Raw genomic sequence first — 22,531 nt, 5'->3', positions numbered from 1 at the left:
AATGAATCTGAGGGAATCCTGTGGCCCTCGAATGAGCTAAGTAGCAGTCTCCATCAAACCCCTTGGATGTTCTTAAGAGGAGGGAAGGAGGGTTATTCATGACACTGTTAGAGCTCAGACAGACCTTGGAGATCATTGATTGCCCCCCCCCCCCTTATTTTACACATGAGGAAACTGAGGCCCTGAGAAGTTAAACAACTTGCCCAACGCCTATGGCCTAACCTGGCCTGGAATCAGTTCTTGGTGCAGTTTGTGCCTAACGTTGCTGTATGATTTCCAGATGACATGGTCTGGCTTCTTAAGCATTTCTTAACCTTTGTTTTCTATGCCTTGTTTAAAACGTGTCAGCCTGCTAACCTCCTGATGGGGTTTCTCAGAGTAGAGTTGGCTCCTTGCGCTGTGTGTTTGCTTCTATCACCTCGTGTGTTCCTGGGGACCCAGGGACGATGAAGTGACTACTTGTTTGCCTTACTGAAGGTGGGCTTCATCCCCATTGTCTCCATCCCCAAGATGGAGAAGGAAATTGCCAGTTGCCAACCTTCTCATAGTCATAGATACACTGAGTAGGACATTCCAAGTGCCCCTTAGTAGTTCTAAGTGTCCAGGAAAGAACAGTCCTGCCCTAGGCACATCTTTCCTCTCCTGCGGGCATTGTTTGCCCACTGCTGCTGCCTTTATGCTCTGCCCTTACCCCCTTTGGTAAACAAAGATTTAGCAGGAAAATCCAAGGGGAGTTGAAGGGATACACATAGCCTTGAAAACACTTGTTTCACTTTGAAATGCGTAGTCTGACCCACCCTGAATGCCCCAAAAAGCCCTTGGTCAACATCCAGGATTCCATCCCAGGACGGGTAATTTAAGCAGACTGCCTCCTCAGCTGCTCTGGCTTCTTGGTTCTTTCTCTCCTTCCTTTCTTGAGCTTCCCTTGGTCAAAGAAGTTCTCCTTCCAAATGAAGACGGCTCATTCCCAGACCCAGGGCATGTGAACAGATGCATGTGCTTCTTTAAGAACTTCCAGGTAGACCCAAGGAGAGGGAAGAACAGCCAAGTTTCCAAGAGTAAGAAATCCTTTTATAAGATATGCCCGTGCAGTAGGAGAGAGCCAGCTACAGGTTTAACATGAGACATGCATCTTCTAGTCTCCCTTCCCCATTCAGTCCAATTTCCACCCAAACCGGGCAGCATTGACCTTGGGGAAACAGGTAGCCTCCTCCCAGCATCTTTTGCACTTCGGATTTTGATTTATTTTCAGATATCATAACATTAAAGCCAGCTATGCAAAAGGAAAGTCTGTGCCAACTTTTGAAGCTCTGGTGTTTTTCTCTCATTTGTTGTTAAAATTCTGGGGAATTATGGGAAATAACTGAATAAGTAGGTCTTCAGAGTCTGGCCATTGGAAGCTTGCTCTTTTTGAAGAATTTTATTAGATGTTCACTGGTAAACTTGAACCTCTTTTTCTCTTCCTCTGAGTCTAGTTCTGACTTGTCCACCCATCTAGAAGGGAAGCCACCTGGCCTTGCCCCTGCCTGTGTCCCCCTGTTATGTCTGAACCCACATCCCACAGAGCACCCAGCCCAAACCCAAGAAACTTCCAGGCAAGGAATGGGTGCCTTTACTATCAAAGGTGGATTCCATCAGGCCACTCGTGTCTGTATTTTCCTGATTTTAAGGTTGGCAGTACCCGCTCATCTCAGTACCCTCTGACTCTTGCTCCCATCCTCCCCACCTCCCTTTTCTCACCTCCCTGTTCCTTCGAGTTTCTTCCTTATCAAAGTCATCTCAGCTTTCTGCCTTGTTAGAGGGCTTTAGAACCAGGCCCCACAAACCTTGTTCCTTTGAACAAATTTAGCATGACTTTTAATTAGAGAACAATTCACATCCAGTCTTCCTGAGCTGAGACCTTATTATTCAGCATTAGAATACTCAATTGCATTTCTATTGTTCAGTACCTCATATTAGGTTGCAAACTTCTTAATGGAACATCTTTTTAATAATGGGCATTGACACTGATTCAGTGTCCAACCCAGACCCAGAGGCAGGATTTTCTGGAGGCTACATTTGCAGGTGGCAGTGGTTATGCTCGCCGTATCATGTTGCATAGGACCCCTCCTCCCCAAGTCCGCAGCAGCGCCTGCCCTCCCCGTCCACAGTGGGTGGGACAGAAGGCTCTCCGTCCCTGGATGTGGGGAAGCCTACTGTTGAAGCCTCCACATTTTTTCTTCTTGAGCTCAAACCCACAACAGAGACAACCCCTGGAGAGCAAGGTGAGTTTAAAGCACATCAGAGTCTTTATGTTAAATTTTTTTTTTAACGTTTATTTATTTTTGAGACAGAGAGGCAGAACATGAATGGGGGAGGGTCAGAGAAAGAGGGAGACACAGAATCTGAAACAGGGTCCAGGCTCTGAGCTGTCAGCACAGAGCCCGATGCTGATGTGGAGCTCGAACTCACGGACTGCGAGATCATGACCTGAGCCGAAGTCGGACGCTTAACTGACTGAGCCACCCAGCTGCCCCAAGAGTCTTTATGAGTTGAAGGTGAAGCTGTCAGATTGGTAGGTTGGTAGGTATCATTAGCTTGTGCATACAAATAACAGATGTTCAGGAGTCTTGCTTGAGAGAATGTGTGTGCATAGCTTAGGTGGGTGGCTTTTCTCCAGTGTGTGTGGAAGCCACAAGAAGAGTTATGGGAGAGTCTGTTCAGAAGTGCAAGTGGACTGGGAGCCTGGCTGCCTCAGTTGGTAGAACGGGCAACATTTGATCTCAGGGTTGTGAGCTCAAGCCCCACATTGGGTATAGAGATTACTTAATAGGGCACCTGGGTGGTTCAGTCAGTTAAGCATCTGACTTCAGCTCAGGTCATGATCTCACAGTTCGTGAGTTCTAGCCCCGCATCGGGTGAGCTGAAGCCTGCCCGTGCTCCACCCTCTCTCCCTCTCTTTCTACCCCTTGTGCTCGTTCTCTCTCTCTCTCTCTCCATAAATAAATAAATAAATTTTTTTAAGTTCGTATTTCCTTTTTAAAAAAAGATTAATAAAAGAAGAAGTGCATGTGGAAAAAAGATTTTTCCCCCTTGTTTCTTGGAGATGCCCTGCTAGTTCACTGCTTTTGTTTGTAGGTCACACTGCATGGCAAGATTTGTCTGATAGTACAGATGTGGAATAAGCCTTGGCTTTAATGGAGGCTCTCTTGCATGCTCTCCTGCTCAGAGTCCAGACACACCCAGAGCAGTCCAGGCATGGGTGTCAGCTCCGCCTGCAGTAGGCAGTGAACTGTGGACACACTTCAAAGCTTTCTAACCTTCTTGCTCCCTCGTACGAATTCGCCATTAGATTAGGAGATATTTAACGGCTTTGCTCATTCTCACGTTCTCTGATAATGTCCAGGAAGCTTTGCACTTGATTGTGCAGTGGGAAGAGGCTGTTCAGGGTTAGGGAGGTAGGCTGGGTGCATCAGAAGGTGGCATATCTGGTTAGCTAATGAGCGCTAGGAAAACATGGGCACGCCTCATTTCTCAGAATGACTCTCTACACATTGTTAACCTGGACATAGTTCACAGCAAGCAGGGTGGAGGAGGGTGAACGGATGATTAACACAGAGGTGACCACGATGCCGAGGGCATATTACAGTGTTCGATACGAGGGTAGCTTCTAACGTAAGAGATGATTGTCGTTTGGGGCACTGGTTAAGAATTTAACTCTTGAGATTTGAATCACCCTGAAGGGCCCTTACCTACTCATTCAGGAAGTGTTTATCGAGATCTTCAGAATCTTTGTATTATGAGACCCCATCCATCCCCTTATCTCCTGGGTTTGTGTAAAGCAGGGTGCACCTTCTTACTTGGAGAAATTGTACTTGTGTTAATCACAGTAAAACACCTCTCAGAGTAGGCATTGGAAAAGACTTGGGTGAACTTGAGAAGCCGCAGTGTTGTGTACTGAAATCCCACTGGGCTTGCTGATCAGGGGCCACATTTCAGTCCTGCTCTGCAGTGGCTGCCCCGCCATGGTCTCTGAGAGTCTGTTTTCTGGCCTGTGACGTGGAGACAGTATTCCACCTGTACCCGTGCCCCCGTGTCGCCAGGGTCTGGCACACTGTATGCACTTGCACGGTCTGAGATGACTAAGAGCTCTTTGCTTTATTGTTCTGTCTGGTCCACAACCCCCTCCCCTGTGTGTTCGGTCGGTACCTCTGAAGACGTGAAGAAAGAGCGGGTCGAGAGATCGAAGACAAGACAGACTCCAGAAGAGAGTCAAAACTCCTTGCGCATCAGTTTGGTTTCTTTCAGTTGCTGGGATTTGAGGAGTAAATAGCAATTCTTCCCCAAGTTCTGAACTACTGAGGGGGAAAAAAAAGACAGGAGACCCTTAATGAGTGAGGATGCCAGTCCTGGCTGACATCTGCGGGAAGCAGACGTCTCGGGCTGGGACCTCTCGATCAAACAGACCTGCCCCACCAGGCACGGGCGCTGGACCTCCAAAGCCTCCCACAGTGGGTTGGCCCTTGGCCTCCAAGCAGGCCGCACAGTCCCCAGAGTGGTTGCCAGTACGTGCTGTTTGCCAGGCAGGTGGCTCCCAAGAGGCAGAGCAGAGAAGGAGCAGACGCTGCGTGCCCGGTTCCTCTTGCACTGCTGTGGAGAGGAGTGAGGGCCGGACACAGGCAGGAGTGGGATGCGGGCGGAACTGCCACGGAGGAGCCAAAAGTGAGGGGAAAGCACACCCAAGTGATGAATCCCACGCATCTGGGCTTCAGTTACCAAAGGGAATCGGCCCACACCATTGGGACACCCTAGGGTAGATCGCAGGCTGCAGCCTCGACTGGATCCAAGCTCAGATGGCTCTGGGAGAGGGTGGAGGGGCTGCCTTCTCTTAGTTTTGCTTCACTTCCTCCCTGGAAGGTGCTTTCCCTGTGCCCTGGCCAGGGTTCCAGGCTTTTAGGACCCTTAGATCTTAACTTCAGAGAAAAAGACAGCATCTTTTCTGACCTCTCCATGAAAAATCTCCGTATTAACCTCAGAGAGGACCGTGTAGCCATACCTGAATTAGTCACTCTGGATGGAGGGATCAGAAACGGGCATCAGCTCTGTCTCACTTGGACCAAACAGAATTGGAGAAAAAAAATCAGGAGGGTTGGGTTGCCAAAGGGATGCCACACATGTCCACTAAGTTTTCAAAATTAACGTAGTTGTGCTGCATAATGGGAATATGGGTGTCTTTGTCCTAAATACTTGTCCCATTTTTCTGGGCATTTGTTACTCAGTAAGTTGGGGGAGAGGGTGTAAAAAAAGAAATAAGCAAATGAGACAAGGGGAATATAAGATTGAGAAATGAGAGCCAGGAAGGAGTTCGTTGATACTTGCCAAAAATAGGACACCTAGATACAAGGAAAACCTTTTCATTGGTTTGGGGAAGAAAAGGATCTGTGACTCGAAGGATGCGGAGGGCGGGTGGGTGGTTCTGAGGATTCTTGGTTTTAAAGGTGGTGGCCACCGTCCATCAGATCCATCACCTTCCAAAGACCCTGTCACAGAGGATCCAATCTGAACTCGTCTCTACCAGGAGAGGAGTTCTGCACTCAGGTCCAAAAGAGAGGGGCCTGCATTCTCTGTGCAGCTGTCTTTGTCACTTCCAGCTTACAGTGACCCTCAAGGCTTGCCTTCAACGCAGAGGTTACAACATCTCTTCCTGGAAAGCCAGTGCCTACGATACCCTTGAGGTAGCCTTATTTCTGACACTTTGCCAGGATCAGCTCCGCACAGAAACATTTGGGTTTGATCTTGGCTTATATGCATCTCCTCTGCTCACCACAGTCCCTTGCAGCCAGGGCTACCAGTGGTGTAACCGTTCTTGATCAAACTGGGATGTACCCACGGGAGGCCTGATGTAGTGAGCCCTTTCCCCAAAGCCTGGTGGCTGCTCCCACATTTGAGAAAACAAACCCAACTTTTCCAGGGTCTTGGTGGCTGGCTTTCTCTGCCCCTTGAGCCAGCCACATCATGTTTAGACAATCTGGCCCTTCAGGGGTCCTGGTGCTTCCCACAGCCAAGATAAACTCCAGATTTCGGGAAGTCCGGCAAGACACCAGAGTTGGGGGGTAGACGGCGTGTTAGGTTTTGGTATGTGGGTTTGGTTTTTGTTTTCATTTTAATTAACTCTTGGTTACCTCCCTCTAAACAGACAGCTACAGACAGTTCTTCTAATTCCTCCCAGAAGAGGGAACAACCTACTCGGACAATCTCCTCTCCCACATCCTGTGAGCACCGGAGGATTTACACCCTGGGCCACCTCCATGACCCATACCCCACGGACCACTATCACCTCGAACAGGTGCGCGGCAGTCTGGTTCCTTTGAGGGCATGGGGTGGATGGTTCCTGATCTGCAACAGCCTCTTCCTCCTTCCATGTAGCCTGCTGCTCAAGCCCAGGCCTTCTCTGTTCCCCGTATTGACGGTGGTCACAGCAGCTCATCCTTAGTTTTCTGTGTGCCAAACCCCTTGCTAAACCTTCCGTGTGCTTAATCTCATTGAGTCCTCACAAATTATCCCACAGGGCAGGTCCTGGGCATCCCCGGTTGATGGAAGAGAAGGCTGAGGTTTAGAGAGAGAAAGTCCTTGATGGAACAAGTCTCAAATGCAGGCGTGGGTTCTCCACGGGGCTATGCTATCTCCTGAGTTCCTCTGTCCAGAGGGCTTCCTGGCTTTGTGTGAAAGCCCAGAGCCAGGATCGGGACTAAAGAATGCTGTCCGCTTGGCTCAGGCACCCTGGCATCGCGGGTTACAGGCCCAGGCTTGCTTGGGGGGATGTAGCTGGAGTCTGGCATTCAGTAATTCAACAAATATTTACCAAGCGGCTGTTTGGCAGAGCAGCCTCCCAAACTGTGGGGCATGGACTGGTGCCTGTGGGGGTGATGTGGCCACCGGTGTGCTTTGGAAAGAAAAAGGGAGCACAGGGTTGTTTTGGTTTAGTTTTTTTTTTAACATAAAGCTAGATTTATAAGACTCTAAAAAATTTTGTGTGCTTCCTAATATTTTGGCATTAAAAAAAATTTTAACGTTTATGTATTTTTGAGAGAGAACACAAGCAGGAGAGGGGCAGAGGTGCCTGTGTGGCTCAGTCAGTTAAGCATCCGACTTGGGCTCAAGTCCTGGTCTCACGGTTTGTGGGTTCAAGCCCTGCATCGGGCTCTCAGCACAGAGCCCGCTTCAGATCCTCTGTCTCCCTCTCTGCCCCTCTCCCGCTCTCTCAAAAATAAACATTTATATAATATATACATATAAAAGACAAAATCACATTATGTAGCTAGAGAGGGGAATTGACCCTTTGAATCACCTTACTTCACAAAATAATTAGCAAAATCTATTTCTGCTCCCAAGATTTGTTTTTATTAATCTAAGATTGTGGTTTTCTGCGAAACTGTCAAGAACCTAACAGGAATTAGGCAACATGTGTGAGGCATGGCCCCTGCCCTCTAGGAGCTCACAGTCTGGTGGGAGTGATGGATAAATGTAATTGCCATGAGATAAATTCTATGGCAATATTCTAATCACGGTAATGGCAACAGGTGTCAGCCGCATCCTGTTGAGAGTTGTGTGCACGCTGCACAGATTCTCGTCGTTCTCGAGGTAGCCCTGTGCTGAGAGAGAATCTGAGTCTGCGGCTTTACTCTGGTGGGCTCCCTCAGAGCCGTTCGGAGGACCTCAGGAGTAGGAGATCTCACACTGCCACAACGAGGGTGCTCCGGGGGAGGCAGCCTTAGCGACCCACAGAGATGCCGGTGTCACCCTGGGGGGAGAATGCAGACATGAGGGCTTTGAAAACAAGGGAGCGTGGCTCTCGGGTCCAGCTCGCCTGAGCTCACATTCCAGCTTGCGCTGGACCATCTGTGAGATCCTGGTGGGATTCAAACCCAGGCAGTCCGCCTCCAGATCGGCACTCCTACCCTTCCTATATTTTCCAACCAGATGACAAGGTACTTGTATCATAGCTGCTACTATCCCTTTTTGCTATTTTGAACATGACCCACAGTGCAAAATGCATCTTGTATTGTGACCTGGAATGCATATATTCCCTACACACAGATAACCCACATATGCTACCCTTGTAACATGCAGTGCACTCCAGTATTTTTGTTTCATTGGGAAAAAAGCAGGTCTTAGAAAAGAACACACTGTACAGTAACAGGTGAAACTAATCTGTTAGAAATCAGGATAGTGGTCCTCCCACCCCTGAGGCGTAGAAGGGAACTCAAGGGAGAGGGGCAGTGTCCTAGGGAGGTCTCTCAAGTTCTGCTTCTTGAGCTAGGTGTGTTTAGCTGTCGAAAATTCAGAGTGCATTTTTTCCAATACACACACTTTCCCCCCTCTATGGTAGTACTTCCACAAAAGGGAAAAAAGATGTCCTGACCCAGGAATGGATCAAGGATCACAATTTGAAATACACCTTCAACCCAGGGGATGTTCAGTAGTTATAGGAGCAGTGAGTTTCTTCCAGAAATGCCTTCGTCAAGGCAAAAGGTACCTAGTGGAGCGTTTTTTCTCTTTTCGGCGCGGCTATACAACCATGTCTCCTTTTCCCCCGGGGCAGCCGATGCCAAGGCCTTACCGCCAGGTGAGCTTCCCGGACGATGACGAGGAGATTGTGCGCATCAACCCCAGGGAGAAGATCTGGCTGACCGGCTACGAGGACTACCGGCACGCGCCAGTGCGGGGCAAATCCCCCGACGCCTTGGAGGACGCCGACTCCTACGTGCGGTTCGCCAAGGGCGAGGTCCCCAAGCACGACTACAATTACCCCTACGTGGACTCCTCGGACTTCGGTCTCGGCGAGGACCCCAAAGGGCGCGGGGGCGGCGTGATCAAGACCCAGCCGTCCCGGGGCAAGTCCCGGAGGCGGAAGGAGGACGGCGAGCGCTCCCGGTGCGAGTACTGCAGGGACATGTTCAACCACGAGGAAAACCGGAGGGGCCACTGTCAGGACGCGCCCGACTCTGTGAGAACTTGCATCCGCCGGGTGAGCTGTATGTGGTGTGCGGACAGCATGCTCTATCACTGTATGTCGGACCCCGAGGGAGACTATACAGACCCGTGCTCGTGCGATACTAGCGACGAGAAGTTTTGCCTCCGGTGGATGGCTCTTATTGCCTTGTCTTTTCTGGCCCCCTGTATGTGCTGTTACCTGCCCCTGCGGGCCTGCTACCACTGCGGGGTGATGTGCAGGTGCTGCGGGGGGAAGCACAAAGCGGCCGTGTGACTCGGTTTCCCTCCCTCCCTTCCTCCTCCCACAGCCACAGGGGAACTTGTCTCTGACATACTCTCACCTTCTTTCTTGCTCCCTGGTACCTTGAGGCGCTATTCCAGCCTGGGGAGCCCGCCTGGTGAACTCTGCACTTTCCCCTCTCCCCACGCAGCCCCCACCAGCCACCCACTCTGCGTCAACCACACACCCATACACCCAGGCACACGGTGTTCTAAGGAAAGGAACCTCCGCACAGACACTTGTGTACTATTACCAATCTGTAATCAAGCTAACTGTCTTATACATGTGTTGATTTCATGTCTTTCCTACCCACCTCTTCCAGCGCAAAGGCACCTGCAGTCAGAACTGCTGATTTGGGGTGGGTTTTGTAGTTGGTTTTCCAGGAGATCTTTCTCACGGGTTGGCTTGCCGGTTGCCAAGGAGCAGTGGATTCCTGCAGATAGGTAACGTCAGAATGATGAAACCCTACCGGAAGTATTGTAACCTGCAGTCAGATTATGTATAGGAGGTGAGCTAGTTAACAAACGTCTACCACAAAACAAGATCGCTTTAACTTTTGTAAACCCAAATTTGCCAAGTAAGCTGCAGTTTCTATTTGGAGCCCATAAACATTTCCTGTGCCCTCCCCCTAAAAACCTGACAATTATTTACTGATGCAAAACATTCACCCACAACAATGAGAATTGAGCCTTAACTTCAGATTAACTTGTGTGAATCAGGAAATTCCATAAACTGCATTGCATCCTCTTAGACCAGGGGTAGAAAAAGGGGATTTCAGGTTTGTCTGAGCTTCCCCAGTTACCCCTAAAGTAGAACTTTTTAAAACTGTGTCACCACCACTTCTAAAAATTTAGCAATATTAGAAGAAAACACTAATGAAGTTCTGCTCATTGTTTTGCAAACAAGATAGACTATTCACACACAAACCAGTGTTCTCCAAAGAGTTCCAGTTGTGAAACACTGAAGTTGTGGTAAAGAAAATTAGAAGGAGCTTCCTCCCACACCCCCACTGGCTATTTTCTCTTAATGGGGGGAAATTTTAAATGTCATAAATTTGAAGAGTGGTGGGTTGCATTTTGTTTGTGGGTTTCTGTTCTTATTTTCATCCTGGACGGAATCTCACATCACCAAATGCTTTGTTTATACTTGGGGGAAAAAAAACAAGGCCATATGTAAAAACCCTTCCAATGCCTAAGTGTCTTTCTCCTGCATCTCAAAAACCCAGACTTGCCAATTTGGGTGCACAGATGGTTAGGTCAGCAGTCTGGGTCTACCTGTCACCTTGCCATGTAGGAGGCTTCTAATTAGCTGGAAAAGAGTATTTTTCTAGTCTATTGCAAGGAGTAGCCAAATCTTGTCGCAGAAAGAAAAGTGAAGAGTGAGTGGTACCTAGCATAGTACAATCAGAACGTCATGGAGACCACAAGGGACAGGCTTGTCAAAGTTGGCCGTTCTTCCCGCCATGATCTTCCTGTGGTAGTTGCCAGCTCAGGGCAGAGCCTGCTGTGTCTCCGCTTCCCCCCATCCCTTGTCTGTTGCACACAGGGCATCGGTCTTCAAGGAAAGAGACTTTTTTCCAGTCTGCCAATCATATTGGGAAAGTACGAGCCATGCTTACCTTCATGGAACATTTTCAGCTCATCTGAGCACCCGCCGCCTTTCTTTAGTCAGATCGTCGATGTAAATACCCAGTGTGCTTACGAGTTAGTTGGTAGACATTTTCATAGGTTGGAGTGAATGGTGTGGCCTTCCAGTTTGGAAAAGTTGCAGAGAGCTGTCAGTCTGGTGATGGAAGAAAAAAGAACTGCTTCCCAGTCTGGAAAACATCTAGAAAACCTTCAGCCAGCCTCCAGATGCTGTCGAGAGGCCATTGCCCCCCACTCTCCAATCCTGAGGTATTTCCTCAGGGCCTTTCTCACAAGGTCTCCTCTCTACAAAGCACAACACTAACGTATGTTTTGTTAGACCTCAGTTCCGAGTGCCCCTATTTATTTCAGTAAGAATACACATGTCCCCGCCACTTTTTGTTTGTAGTCTCTATTTACTTGTTGTTTCTATCTTTTTTACCCCTGGTCCTTTTCCACCCTTTTGAAGAGTTATGCTAGTGAATCTTACTTCGCGTATACGTTTTGGTTTGTGAAGGCAGCGGTTAAGGGCACAAGGACAGCCACGGGGACATTTATGTAAATACGTTTCTCTCTAATTGCCACACTGCAGCTGAACAGTGTGGAGTATTTTCCCAGTCAGCTTTGCCATACTGACGTCAATCATTTGAGAGAAATTATTCAGATTTTATTTTTGTATCTGTGGTAACAAAACATTAACCAAAAGATTTGTTTGGAAGCTTCCTCTGACCACCCCCCACCCCCCAGCTATTTGCTCACATTAACAAATTAAAGTGCCTGAAGCATAATTCATTCTTCACCTGTATACTAAAAAAAAAACCTGTTGTATTGATTTTTTTATAATAAGCCTTTTTACCTCTGTGTAAAAAATATATATACAAGTGTATGATGTACATTTTAGTTCTTAACTTTTTTTTATGGTTTCTAATATGTATGACCAATGTAGCCATTGCTTTAAGATGTACCATGTAAATATAAACACATCCTATCAGACCGTTGACTTTGGGGTATTTGTCTGGCAGAAGGGTGGGAGGGGCGGTAGAGCCTTGGCACATGCGAGAGTTCTCGCACACAGGCCGGGAAGGGGTTTCCTCTGGAGAAGGACGCGTGGACGCTGCTGTTTTGGTGAGGCCCTTCCCGGCCGTGGCTATGTCATATTCCCCGGGGGAGACTGCAGCTTCTCGGGCTTGGATGCTTCAAGGGAAAGGAATGCTGTGTGTCACAGCCCCGGGAACACCCCCTCTTCCCAGGCCTGGCCTCCCCCACGCGTGCTCCTCAGAGGGAACAGCTGCGCTGCTTGTGAGGTATTTTCCACCAGTTCCTGCGGAACCTCGGGTGGGTATGTGTGGAGTTTGGTAGACCGTTTCTCACTGCGAACAATGGTTAAGACGGCAAGACCCCCGGTCTCCTCAGAGTGACGTTTGGCCCACTTTCCCTTCCATGTGGATTCTTTGGATGCTCAAAAGTGACAGTCCTCTGGAGAAAATAAAGTGTGGGGTCTTTTAAGGGTCACAGAGGAAGGCCTCAGCTCCTCTCTGGAGAACCGAGTAGGGGCTTTAAAAAGACATGTCGAGGGGCCCTTTTAGTTTTAACTCTTCCAAGCCACAGGCAGGGGTGAAAAACAACAGGAGATTCTGGAAATTGGAAAGGAAGAGGAGAGAATTCGTAAAGATTAGTAATTAAGAGATTAATACAGAACGTGAAAGCTGTTTAGAGTACGAGAGGCATAAAGATTATAGATTATTATAGTGGGGTGAAGAGCCAGCATGGAGGAAGTAAGAACATTCAATGTAAAACATGTTTTCAAGAAGTTTGATGGTAAAGGACTAATCGGGTTGCTCTGAAATAGAACTGAATTAAGAAAACAAGTTATTCTCTGCCAGGACAGTGTGTGTGTATTTACTTGTGACACCTTGAATAAATTGTTAACGATTTTTTTTTTTTTAAGTGAGAAAAAACTGGGAAGTCACCTCCAGAGCCGCATCAGGGACCGAAATCTTACCTGACCCTCATGCCCCCGCCCCCCCATAAGGCATATGCCTCCTATCATTCATTTGCTCACAGTTGAGTAGCTGAACTGTAGAAGGGGTAAGTAACAATAACTATCACTTGACTACGGTCATGTGATGCAAGGACTGAACCAGTCCTGGCCTCGTGCTCATACCTCTGCTCACCTTCCTTTTTGGGATTGAGAAAGGGGGCAAGGGCCAAGAGTCCTCCCGGCTCCCTTGGGCCTATCAGGCTGCCTCAGGATTAGCTGGTCATCTGGCACCCCGTGTGCTCAGCCAGGCGCTGGGCACGTTACACACGTCACCTCCTCTAAACCTCCACAGAAAAAAGGGATCGTCTGCACTTAACAGGTGAGAAAGCAGACATGAACTCCATTAATTCCATCATGTTTGTTGGGCTGTCTTTCTGCCATTGTTCTCCATTAGCCCTTGGGCGAGTGACCTCACCTTTCTGACCTTTGGTCTCAGGTATGAGTGGAGGAATACCTGTCCCCGGCACGTCGGGAAGGTCACATGATGTGCTGCAGTTACAGCGCAATACAGAGTAGGTGCTTTCCCCGGCTCCTCCTGTATTCTGGAAACCTGCGGAAACAGAGCTGCAGAGAACCACCTCTTGAAGCGCAGGAAGCTGAAGTCACTGTGGCTATTTTCTGAGTATTTAGACCTACCACCTCTTTGTCGAGATTTCTTTTCCTTAACCTCTCTGCAGTTCTAAACGGGGTTCTGATCCCTTGCAGGCCCTTCCAGGTAGGTTAATGGCCCAGGGGATGGCTGCGTTCCTCAGGGACCGAAGCCTGCAACTTGCCAGAAAACCGGTGGCCTCTGAGCAGTTCTGCCGAGAGGGCTGGATCTGGCTCAGCGGATTTGACCGGGATCGGAGCGTGTTGTCTTACAGAGCGCCGCTGTCCTAAACTTTCCCGCCCCCTTTGGTGGCCTTGACCCCTGCAAGTCTGTGCCCTCCTCTCCTGGGCCTCTGCTCCCCCACTGCTGGTTACCACCCCGACATCCCCAACAGTAGGCACCCCAGACAGAAGCAAGACATCTTCCCAGGGGAAAAATTGTTGCAAGAATTCTGTTTTACAGGGACTCCCAGGGCGGTTTGTCATTCTACTGTGGCTTTTAAGCAGGCACTACAGAGCCGGCCCTGTGAATGAGGGGCCAGAGCTTGTGTAAGCATGCCAGCTGCTTGCAGGCATTCTTACTGCAGGCTTGTTGGGCTTTCCAGTTTGTGGGGGGAGATGGTTAGAAACACCACACTTGGCCTGCTTACCTAGGCCTGAACCAGATGTGTGGAATGAAGGGAGATGGCTATGGTGACATCTTGTACACCAGACCCTAGTTGTGACCTAGGGAATCCGGGCCCACCGGTCTTCTCAGCTAGAGCAGCCACCAGGCTAGTGGTCCCCTCAAGGCAAGCTGACCACACAGGGCAGGGTTGGGTGGAGGTGGGGCTGGGACCCAGCAAGTAGCAAGGAAGAAGCTCCATATTTACCAATGAGGAATAAAACCAGTTCTGTGATAGCCATGCCTGGGAGGTACCTTTGTCCTCTCATCTGTCTCTTCTCATTTCTTTTTTCAAAATCAGAAGTTGGAAGCAGGTGCTCTGATTATAGAAGTAATATACATAGTCATTATAAAAATGTCATATAGTACAAAAATATAAAATAGAGTGTCCGTGTGTTGCCCCGGGTTGGCATAACAAAATATACACTGGGTGGCTTAAACAATGGAAATAAGAACTTTGTCCAGTTGTGTTTTGTTGATATGTATGTACTTGTGACCGTTCAGTTTTCCGGCTGTTTTGCAGTTCCTTTCTTCCTTTTTCTTCTCTTGCTTTTCTCCTTTGCAATTTGATGATTTTCTATCGTTATATACTTGCATTCCTTTTTCTTTATCTTTTGTGTTTCTACTATAGGTTTTTGCTTTGTGGTTCCCATGAGTCTTACATATGACAACTTACAATAACAGTCAATTTTAAGTTGATAACAACTTGAGTTTGAGTGCACCTTAGGGCTCTATGTTGTTACTCCCTCCATTACACTGGTTTTGATATCACATTTTACATTTTATCTTGTGTGTCCTTTAACTAATTCTTATAGTTACGTTAGGCCACAAAACAAGGCTTAATAAATTTAAAAAGTTTGAAATCCTGTCACAGTCACATTTTCTAATCACAATGGTGTGAAACTAGAAATCAATTATAAGAGGGAAACTGGAAAATTCACAGATAATGTGGAGATTTAAAAACATGCTACCAAACAACCAGAGTCAAAGAAAAAAAAAAAATCCACAGAGAATGAATGTGTGTATTAGCAAATAAGAACTCAAAAGCCCTACTTTATACCTCAAGGAATTGGAAAAAGAACAAACTAAGCCCAAAGTTGGTAGAGGAAGGAAATAGCAAAGTTCAGGGTGGACATGAAGGAAAATGAGACAAAAAAGACAATAGAGAAGACTGATGAAACTAAAATCTGGTTCTTTGAGAAAATAAACAAGATTGGCAAATCTTTAGCTAGAACGACCAAGAAAAGAGAGGACTCCAATGAATAGAATCAAATGAAAGAGATCGTACAACTGGTATCACAGAACTACAAAGGATCTTAAGAGACTACTATGAGCAATACTATGCCAATGAACTGGACAACCTAGAAGAAATGGATACATTCCTAGAAACAGACAGGCTACCAAGACTGAATCAAGAACTAAAAACTTTAATGTATTGGATCAGTCATGACAAACTTCCCAGGACCAGAGAAGTCTACCAAAGTTTAAAGAAGAATAAACATCAATCTTTCTCAAACTCTTCCAAAGAACAGAAGAGGAGGGAACACTTCTAAACTCAGTTTATGAGGCCAGCATCGCCCTGATACCAAAATCTGAAAAGGACACCACAAGAAAATTACAGACCAATATCCCTGGTGAACACAGATACAGAAGTTCTCAACAAAATACTAGCAAACCAAATTCAACAAAACATTAGGTCATAAACCATAATAGAGTGGGATTTATTCAGGGGATGCAAGGATGGTTCGACACCTACAAATCAATCAACGGGACATACCACATTAACAACATGAAGGATAGAAATATGGTCATCTCGATAGATGCAGAAAGCGTTTGACAAAATTCAACATCCACACAGTAAAAATTCTCAACAAGGTGGGTATAGAGAGAATGTACCTCAACAAAACCCAGGTCATAATGACAAGTCTACACCTAACATCATACTCAGTGGTGAAAGGCTAAAAGTATGGTATTGGCATAAAAATACACATAGATCAATGTAGCAGAATAAGGAACCTAGAAGTAAACCCACTTCTATATGGTCAGTTAATTTACAACAAAGGAGACAAGAATATAAATGGAGCTGGGAACATTGGACGACCACATGCAAAAGAATAAACCGGACCACTCTTACACCATACGCAAAAATCAACTCAAAATGGATTAAAGACTGACCTGAAACCACAAAACTCCTGGAAGAAAACTAGGCAGCAAGTCCCCTGCCATGCATCTTGGTGATGTTTGTTTGGATTTGACACCAAAAGCCAAGGCAACACACGCAAAAGTAAACAAATGGGACTGCATCACACTAAAAAGCTTCTGCACACCGAAGAAAACCATCACAAAATGAAAAGGCAACATAATGAATGGGAGAAAATATTTGCGAACCATATCTGATAAGGGGTTAATATCCAAAATATATAAAGAACTCATAATTCAATAGCAAATATATATATAAAGAAGTGGGCAGAGGATCTGAACAGACATTTTTTCCAAAGACTCACAAGTGGCCAACAGACAGCACAAGAAAAGGTGTTCAACATCACTCATCATCAGGGCAGTGCAAATCAAAACCACAATGAGATATCGCCTCATACTTGTTATAATGCCTGGTATCAAAAAGACAAGAAATAATGAGTGTTGGGGTGCCTGGGTGGCTCAGTCGGTTAAGCGTCCGACTTCAGCTCCGGTCACAATCTCGCGGTCCCGTGAGTTCGAGCCCCGCCGTCGGGCTCTGGGCTGATGGCTCAGAGCCTGGAGCCTGCTTCCGATTCTGTGTCTCCCTCTCTCTCTGCCCCTCCCCCCTTCATGCTCTGTCTCTCCCTGTCTCAAAAATAAATAAACGTTAAAAAAAAAATTTTTTTTTTAAAAAGAAATAATGAGTGTTGGCAAGGATATGGAGAAAAGAGAGCCCTTGTGCACTGTTGGGAATGTAAGTTTGTGCAGCCACTGTGGCAAACTGTGGAGTTCCTCAAAAAAATTTAAAATGTTACTACCATATGACCCAGCAATTCAACTTCTGGGTATTTATCTGAAGAAAACAAAAATACTAATTTGAAAAGATATGTACACCCCATGTTTATTGCAGCATTACTTATAGTAGTCAAGATACTGGAAACCACATTAGTGTCCACTGAAGGCTGAATGAGTAAAGAAATGTAGTCTATATACACGTTGGGGTATTTTTCAGCCATTAAGAAAAAATCTTGCCGATTATGACAACATGTATGATAGACTTGAAGGCCACTATGCTTAATAAAATAGGTCAGAAAGAAACACACAGATCTTATAATCTCACTTATATGTGGAATCTTAAAAAACAAAAAAGAAACACCACAGACACAGATCAGAGAGGTAGTTACCAGAAGTGTTGGGGGGTAGTGGTCTACAGGTACAAAATCCCATCATGTTATAAGTAAGTTCTGGAGATGTAATGTATCCCATGGTGATCATAGTTAATATTATCATATTGTGTATTTGAAAGCTGTTAAGAGAGTAGATATTAACAGTTCTCATCACACAAATTTGTAGCGACATGTGCTGATGGATGTTAACTAGATCATTATGATCTCTTGCCTTATATACACATATCAAATCAAGATGTTGTACACCTCAAACTAATACAGTAATTATAACTCAGTAAAAAATAAAGCAGCAGCAATGAGAATAGAACTGTCTTCTGTTTAGGTAGACATGAAAACAATCTGCAAAAAGCCTGTGACTCTCATTTAAAAATTTTAAACATGGTTATTTTTCATTAGTAATGTTATTTATGTTCACATGCAAAGGGCTTATTATTGTTTTAAAATAACTTTTTAATAAATGTCTTAAAAGTTTCTCCATTTTAATTTCTTCTATAGACATACCAAGAGCTACTAAAGCTTTTTGTCGTCCTCGGTAACTTTCAAGAGGATAGAGGGACCTTGAGAACCAGAAGTTTGTGGCCTCTTCCCCTCCGTGGTTAACAGGTTCTTTCTTAGTTTTGCCCTTACTCTCTTCAAACTCAGCTTTGATCTGGCTCTTCTCTTTTTTGGGTACTTTATGTTATCTGATTTTAGCCAGCAGTCTTTATATCTCCTTTCCTAGCTCAGACTATTTTGTCTTTCTAGTTCCTTCTTTAGCCAGTTCCAGTAAGGCCATATCTTCTTGCAGCAGCTATCTGAGGTTAGCATGTGTTTCTTATTGAACAGTAATGTCCAGAGAGACCTGCTGCCCCAAGTCTGGAGAGTGGTTTTCCTCTCCTTCAGGCTCCACCCTCTTTTCATTGGCCCCTTGGTGGTATTCGCACGGAGAGCCCTCTATCCAAGGGCTCAGCCTTGTCCATCACTCAAGGTAAATGTGACATCCTTAGCCTCCCACTTGGGTACTGGCAGCTTCCTCGGTGGATCTACGCCTGCTTAGCTCAGGTGTTCATGCCTGCTGAGGATTACCTGGGATATTTCTGAACCAGCCAACGTTTCTTCTGCTCCACTCTTGGACTCCGGTGAGGCTGGGGAACCCAGGGTAGTCTGCAGGCCTTTGAGCAGCCATTCCCCACCCCCTTAGCTTTTGTACCAGTTGAGGTTCCTCCAGCAATGAAACATCTGAAGAAACAGTGCACACCTTCAGCCATTCTTGCACTGTGGTGCATGCTGGAAATCACGGTCATTGTTGCTTTGGAGAGAAGCAGAAAAAGGAGAATGAAATGAGGCTGTGCCTGACAGGAAGACCATTCCTGCCTTCCCCGGGTGGAAGATCATCACTGACAAAGGGGCAGAGTAAAACAAAACTATTTCTTTCCTTTCTGGGGGCTGTCTGTCCTATTCTGGTTCAGAGGGGCCAGCACAAATGGTGTGAAATCCAAGAATATTCTTCTAAACGCATCCCAGTGGACAGTGTGGTTAGTGAAAATTCTGCCTGGATTTTGGCTCACAGCCTCCGTGTGGTCACAGGGCTGTTGGCGGTTTTCACCTTGGTGTGGGATTTCTGGGAGTCGCGGGGGGATGCTGCAGGGGGGTGTCACGTGTGTCTGGGCCGCTCCTGCACTCACCTGGGAGTCTTTGGAATTAGTATTTGTGGCTTGATGCAAAAACCATTCCATGTTCCTTTTGTCAAGCCTGGGTAATAACTACCTCTGTCTCATGCTTTGCCATGCTCCATTAGTAACTATGGTTGCCTTTTGAGCGTCTTCCAGAAAAGCCTTCCCCAGAAGAGAGAAAACTGATCATGTCTGCCCAGCCCTGAAAGCTGACATTGTAAGCCATCTCACAAAACCACCCTGTGCACTGTGCAGCGCAGGAGAAAGGGCGAGGAAAAGAAACACGGGACTCCAGGCTGTGGTCCCTTTCTGAGTCTACCTTCTGGGGCCAGGAAGTCATGGTGTGGTTCCTGCGTGCTGCTTTTGAATGAATGTCTTTGCATCCTTGCTGGCTTGATGTGACAAGCAGAAGCCGCTTTGAAGATGCCTCACCCCAACAGAGCCCAGCTATTTACATAGTGGCCTTTCATTCTGTGAGCAGAGTGTGTGCTCTGCAAATATTTTAGGCCTCCCTGCATGCTTGTGGGCCCCTAAGTGCCATTCACCAGCTTTTAAGTTTGTTTTGCAGGCAGCAAGCCGCCGAGAGGGAGGCCTGACTCAGAGCACAGGGGGCCGGCTGTCTGCCGCTGCCGCCTCCTACCGCGGCAGACCTAGAGGGGAAGGAAGCCGTGGGTTTTACAGCTGGTGTTTTGGTTTAGAAAAAAAGACAGAGAGAAAAGAATTTCTTAAAAAATACCTCGCACATGTAAAATGCCACTAAATGTAAGTATCCATGCAGTGTTTGGGGACGAGGGAAATCGCGTGTTGGGTATGATTCATCCTTCCTCCTGGTGACAGCAAAGGAGGTTCGTACTGAGCCTCTGGTATTTTGGGAGTTTGTTCCAAACGCTCTGAGTGGGAAGGCCCAGGTTCCTCACCCCTCGCTCAGAAGGAGGGTCGTGTCTGTGTTATGTTAAGGCAGCACAGTGTTTGCTTCCTCTCCTCTCATCTGACTTTGCGCAGAGATCCTCACTTTCCCATCAGAAACTGGGTCGGCAGCTTCATGGGTGCAGGAGACCAGGGTGTGGAGAGGGGAGAAAGCCATACTCGCCCGAGTCTGACCTGGGCCTGGAAATATGCAGTGACAGATCTAGATGGGGGTGGGGGGAGGGTCCCGCCCAGTGCTGCCTCCCAGCAGGTGCGGCAGGCTCCCCGGAGGCGGGGTGAGCCAGCCGCCAGGAACACGCAGTCTTTCTAGGATTAGGCTTTTACAAGTTACCAAAACATGGAGTGCTGCTTCTAGGCTGACACATACCTTGGCAGGGGTAATGGGGCTTCTGCCCGGAGCTGGGAGTCCCCGGGGTCAGGCTGACCTCCAAGCTGCATTTGGGCCTGAAGGAGAGGCCTCGTGGTGGGTGTGGTGGCCTCTCAGGGCAGATGCATTCCCGGGGAGCACTGGGGCCACAAGAAGCAGGCTGACCCAGGAAGCAAGTACACAGTGAGGGCAGACGGGGAGAGCCTGGCTACCGTCACCCAGGCTGCTGGCCGGCCAGCCACAGGCTCCCCGCGCCCCATCCACACATTCTCTGTGGGGGAGAGGGCCTCCTCACTCCCTCCGGCGCCTTATAGCGCAAGTTCCTTGTCGAGATTAGACAGCCTCAGCAGAAAGTGGAGCATTGTACCTCTGAAATTCAAAGCTTCATTTTTCCAAAGCTCCATTAGACTCAAGTTTGGCGGCATAGAGTGCTGAGTCCAAAAGTTGTAACAGTTAGCTCTGTTACGTTCTGCTTCTTGCCCTGGCAGGCAGATTCAAGCTTACATATATGCCTTATAATGAATTTACCAAAGTCAAGCTCTACATTTGCTGCGTGGAGTTCTCTGCACATGTGTCTCAGTGGACAGGAAGACGGTTAAGAAAAACGCAAGTCCTCTGCAGCTGAATCAGCAATTGAGGAGCACCTAAAAGCTACCACCAGTCCCCAGATCCGTTATTCACAATCAGCCCCCACAGGCCTGGGGTCATTGCCCTGCTTAATGCAGCCCGTGTTTACCTGCACGCCCACCAACCCCCCCCCCCCCCAAGCCTGAGGACTTGGCAGAGACACGTATTGCTCAGAATTCCACACATGACACGTCCACCTCCACGCTGCCCAGGCCCTTGCAATTAGGCGTGGCCACATGCCTAGTTCCGGCCAGTGGGCTATGAGTGGAAGTGACAGAGAGAGGCATTCAAGAGTGAGTGTGTGATCCTCCCGTGCTCCACGCTCCCTCCCCAGCCCCGCCCCCACCCCACAGCAGTCACGGAGGCCACCCACTGTGGTGGTAAGCCACAAGATGAAAGCGCATGGGGGCACTGAGTCACTACAGAGAACGGCTGGCATGGGGAGAGGCCTGAGTCAGGGAGTACATGAGTAAGTACAAAATAAATCCGGGTATGAAGCCAGTATAATTTGGGGGTTGTTTGTCACCACCAAAGACGTCCTAACTGATACTAAGATAGCAGCAGTTTATATACACAACACCAACCTCATGAGACAAAAAGCCAGCTTCACCCTAGTGAAGGGAAGGCAAACAGGTGCCAAAAGGGCAGCCCGCACCCTGTCCCCCAGGCCCAGAATTGGCTTCAGGGACTTTTCAAGCCTTAGGACAAGCTAGAGAAGAGGCAAAGCTCTGTTAATCGGAACTCGTTGAGCCAAGATGGGGCAATGGAGGGAGCAGTGCAGAGGAGACAGAAGCCCCAACCCACTGGCCTCCCCACCATGTTTACGGTGTGACCTTGGGCAAGCCACTTCATCTCTGGGCTTCAGCCCCGCCTCCTTAAGTGAACCAAGCATGATGGGGCTCCACCTGCCTGGGGCAGCAGGCTTAACACATGACCCTTACAATTCCTGGCTTCCCCAAGGGGGTTGTGATGAGATGGCGGCTGCAGAGAGGAACTTCTGCTACCCACATTCTTGTCCTCATTCAGAAATGTCCCTGGGGCACCGGGTGGTCAAGTCTGTCACTATCAAACCTAAGGTTGTACATACGGGATGTCTCAAAGCCTATATGGCTCCCTGGTTGCCATCCCCAGTACCCTGGAGAGGATAGAAGTGTGGTCCCTGAGCCAATGACTAGTGACTGACCCCAACTGTCCCTGCAGATCATCTTGCTCTTGTGAGCAAAAGCACCGTGTCGCTCACACACATTTGCAGAGCCGTTTGCCTGAGGATGCTTGTGGCAACATTGTTACCGATGGCAAAACATACAGAAAGGCCACAACACCAGAAAAGTCTCGAAAGTCCTAAGGAGTCGAAGTAAAGAAAACAAGGCACAGATAGGGTAGGTAACACACAACCATTTGTATACTCACGTGTAGACATAC

The 22,531-nt window shown here is 47.6% G+C and overlaps 1 protein-coding gene across 2 annotated transcripts in view; it reads left to right on the top strand.

The window, feature by feature from the left end:
* SPRED2 (sprouty related EVH1 domain containing 2) overlaps positions 1-11,871 on the top strand; it is a 112,262-nt gene extending 100,391 nt beyond the window's left edge. For both annotated transcript variants that reach the window (XM_019438317.2, XM_019438401.2), the window contains exons 5-6: positions 6,176-6,325; positions 8,582-11,871. In XM_019438317.2, coding sequence (XP_019293862.1) covers positions 6,176-6,325; positions 8,582-9,247 — 816 coding nt within the window. In that variant the 3' untranslated portion in view covers positions 9,248-11,871. The remainder of the gene's footprint in view (positions 1-6,175; positions 6,326-8,581) is intronic.
* The last annotated feature ends 10,660 nt before the right edge of the window (positions 11,872-22,531 follow it).

Source organism: Panthera pardus, unplaced genomic scaffold (assembly GCF_024362965.1).
Source record: "Panthera pardus isolate Hobbes unplaced genomic scaffold, ASM2436296v1 HiC_scaffold_25, whole genome shotgun sequence".
Taxonomy (NCBI): domain Eukaryota; kingdom Metazoa; phylum Chordata; class Mammalia; order Carnivora; family Felidae; genus Panthera; species Panthera pardus.
Note: the sequence above shows the minus strand (reverse complement) of the source record. Positions and strands in the feature narration are given on the sequence as shown.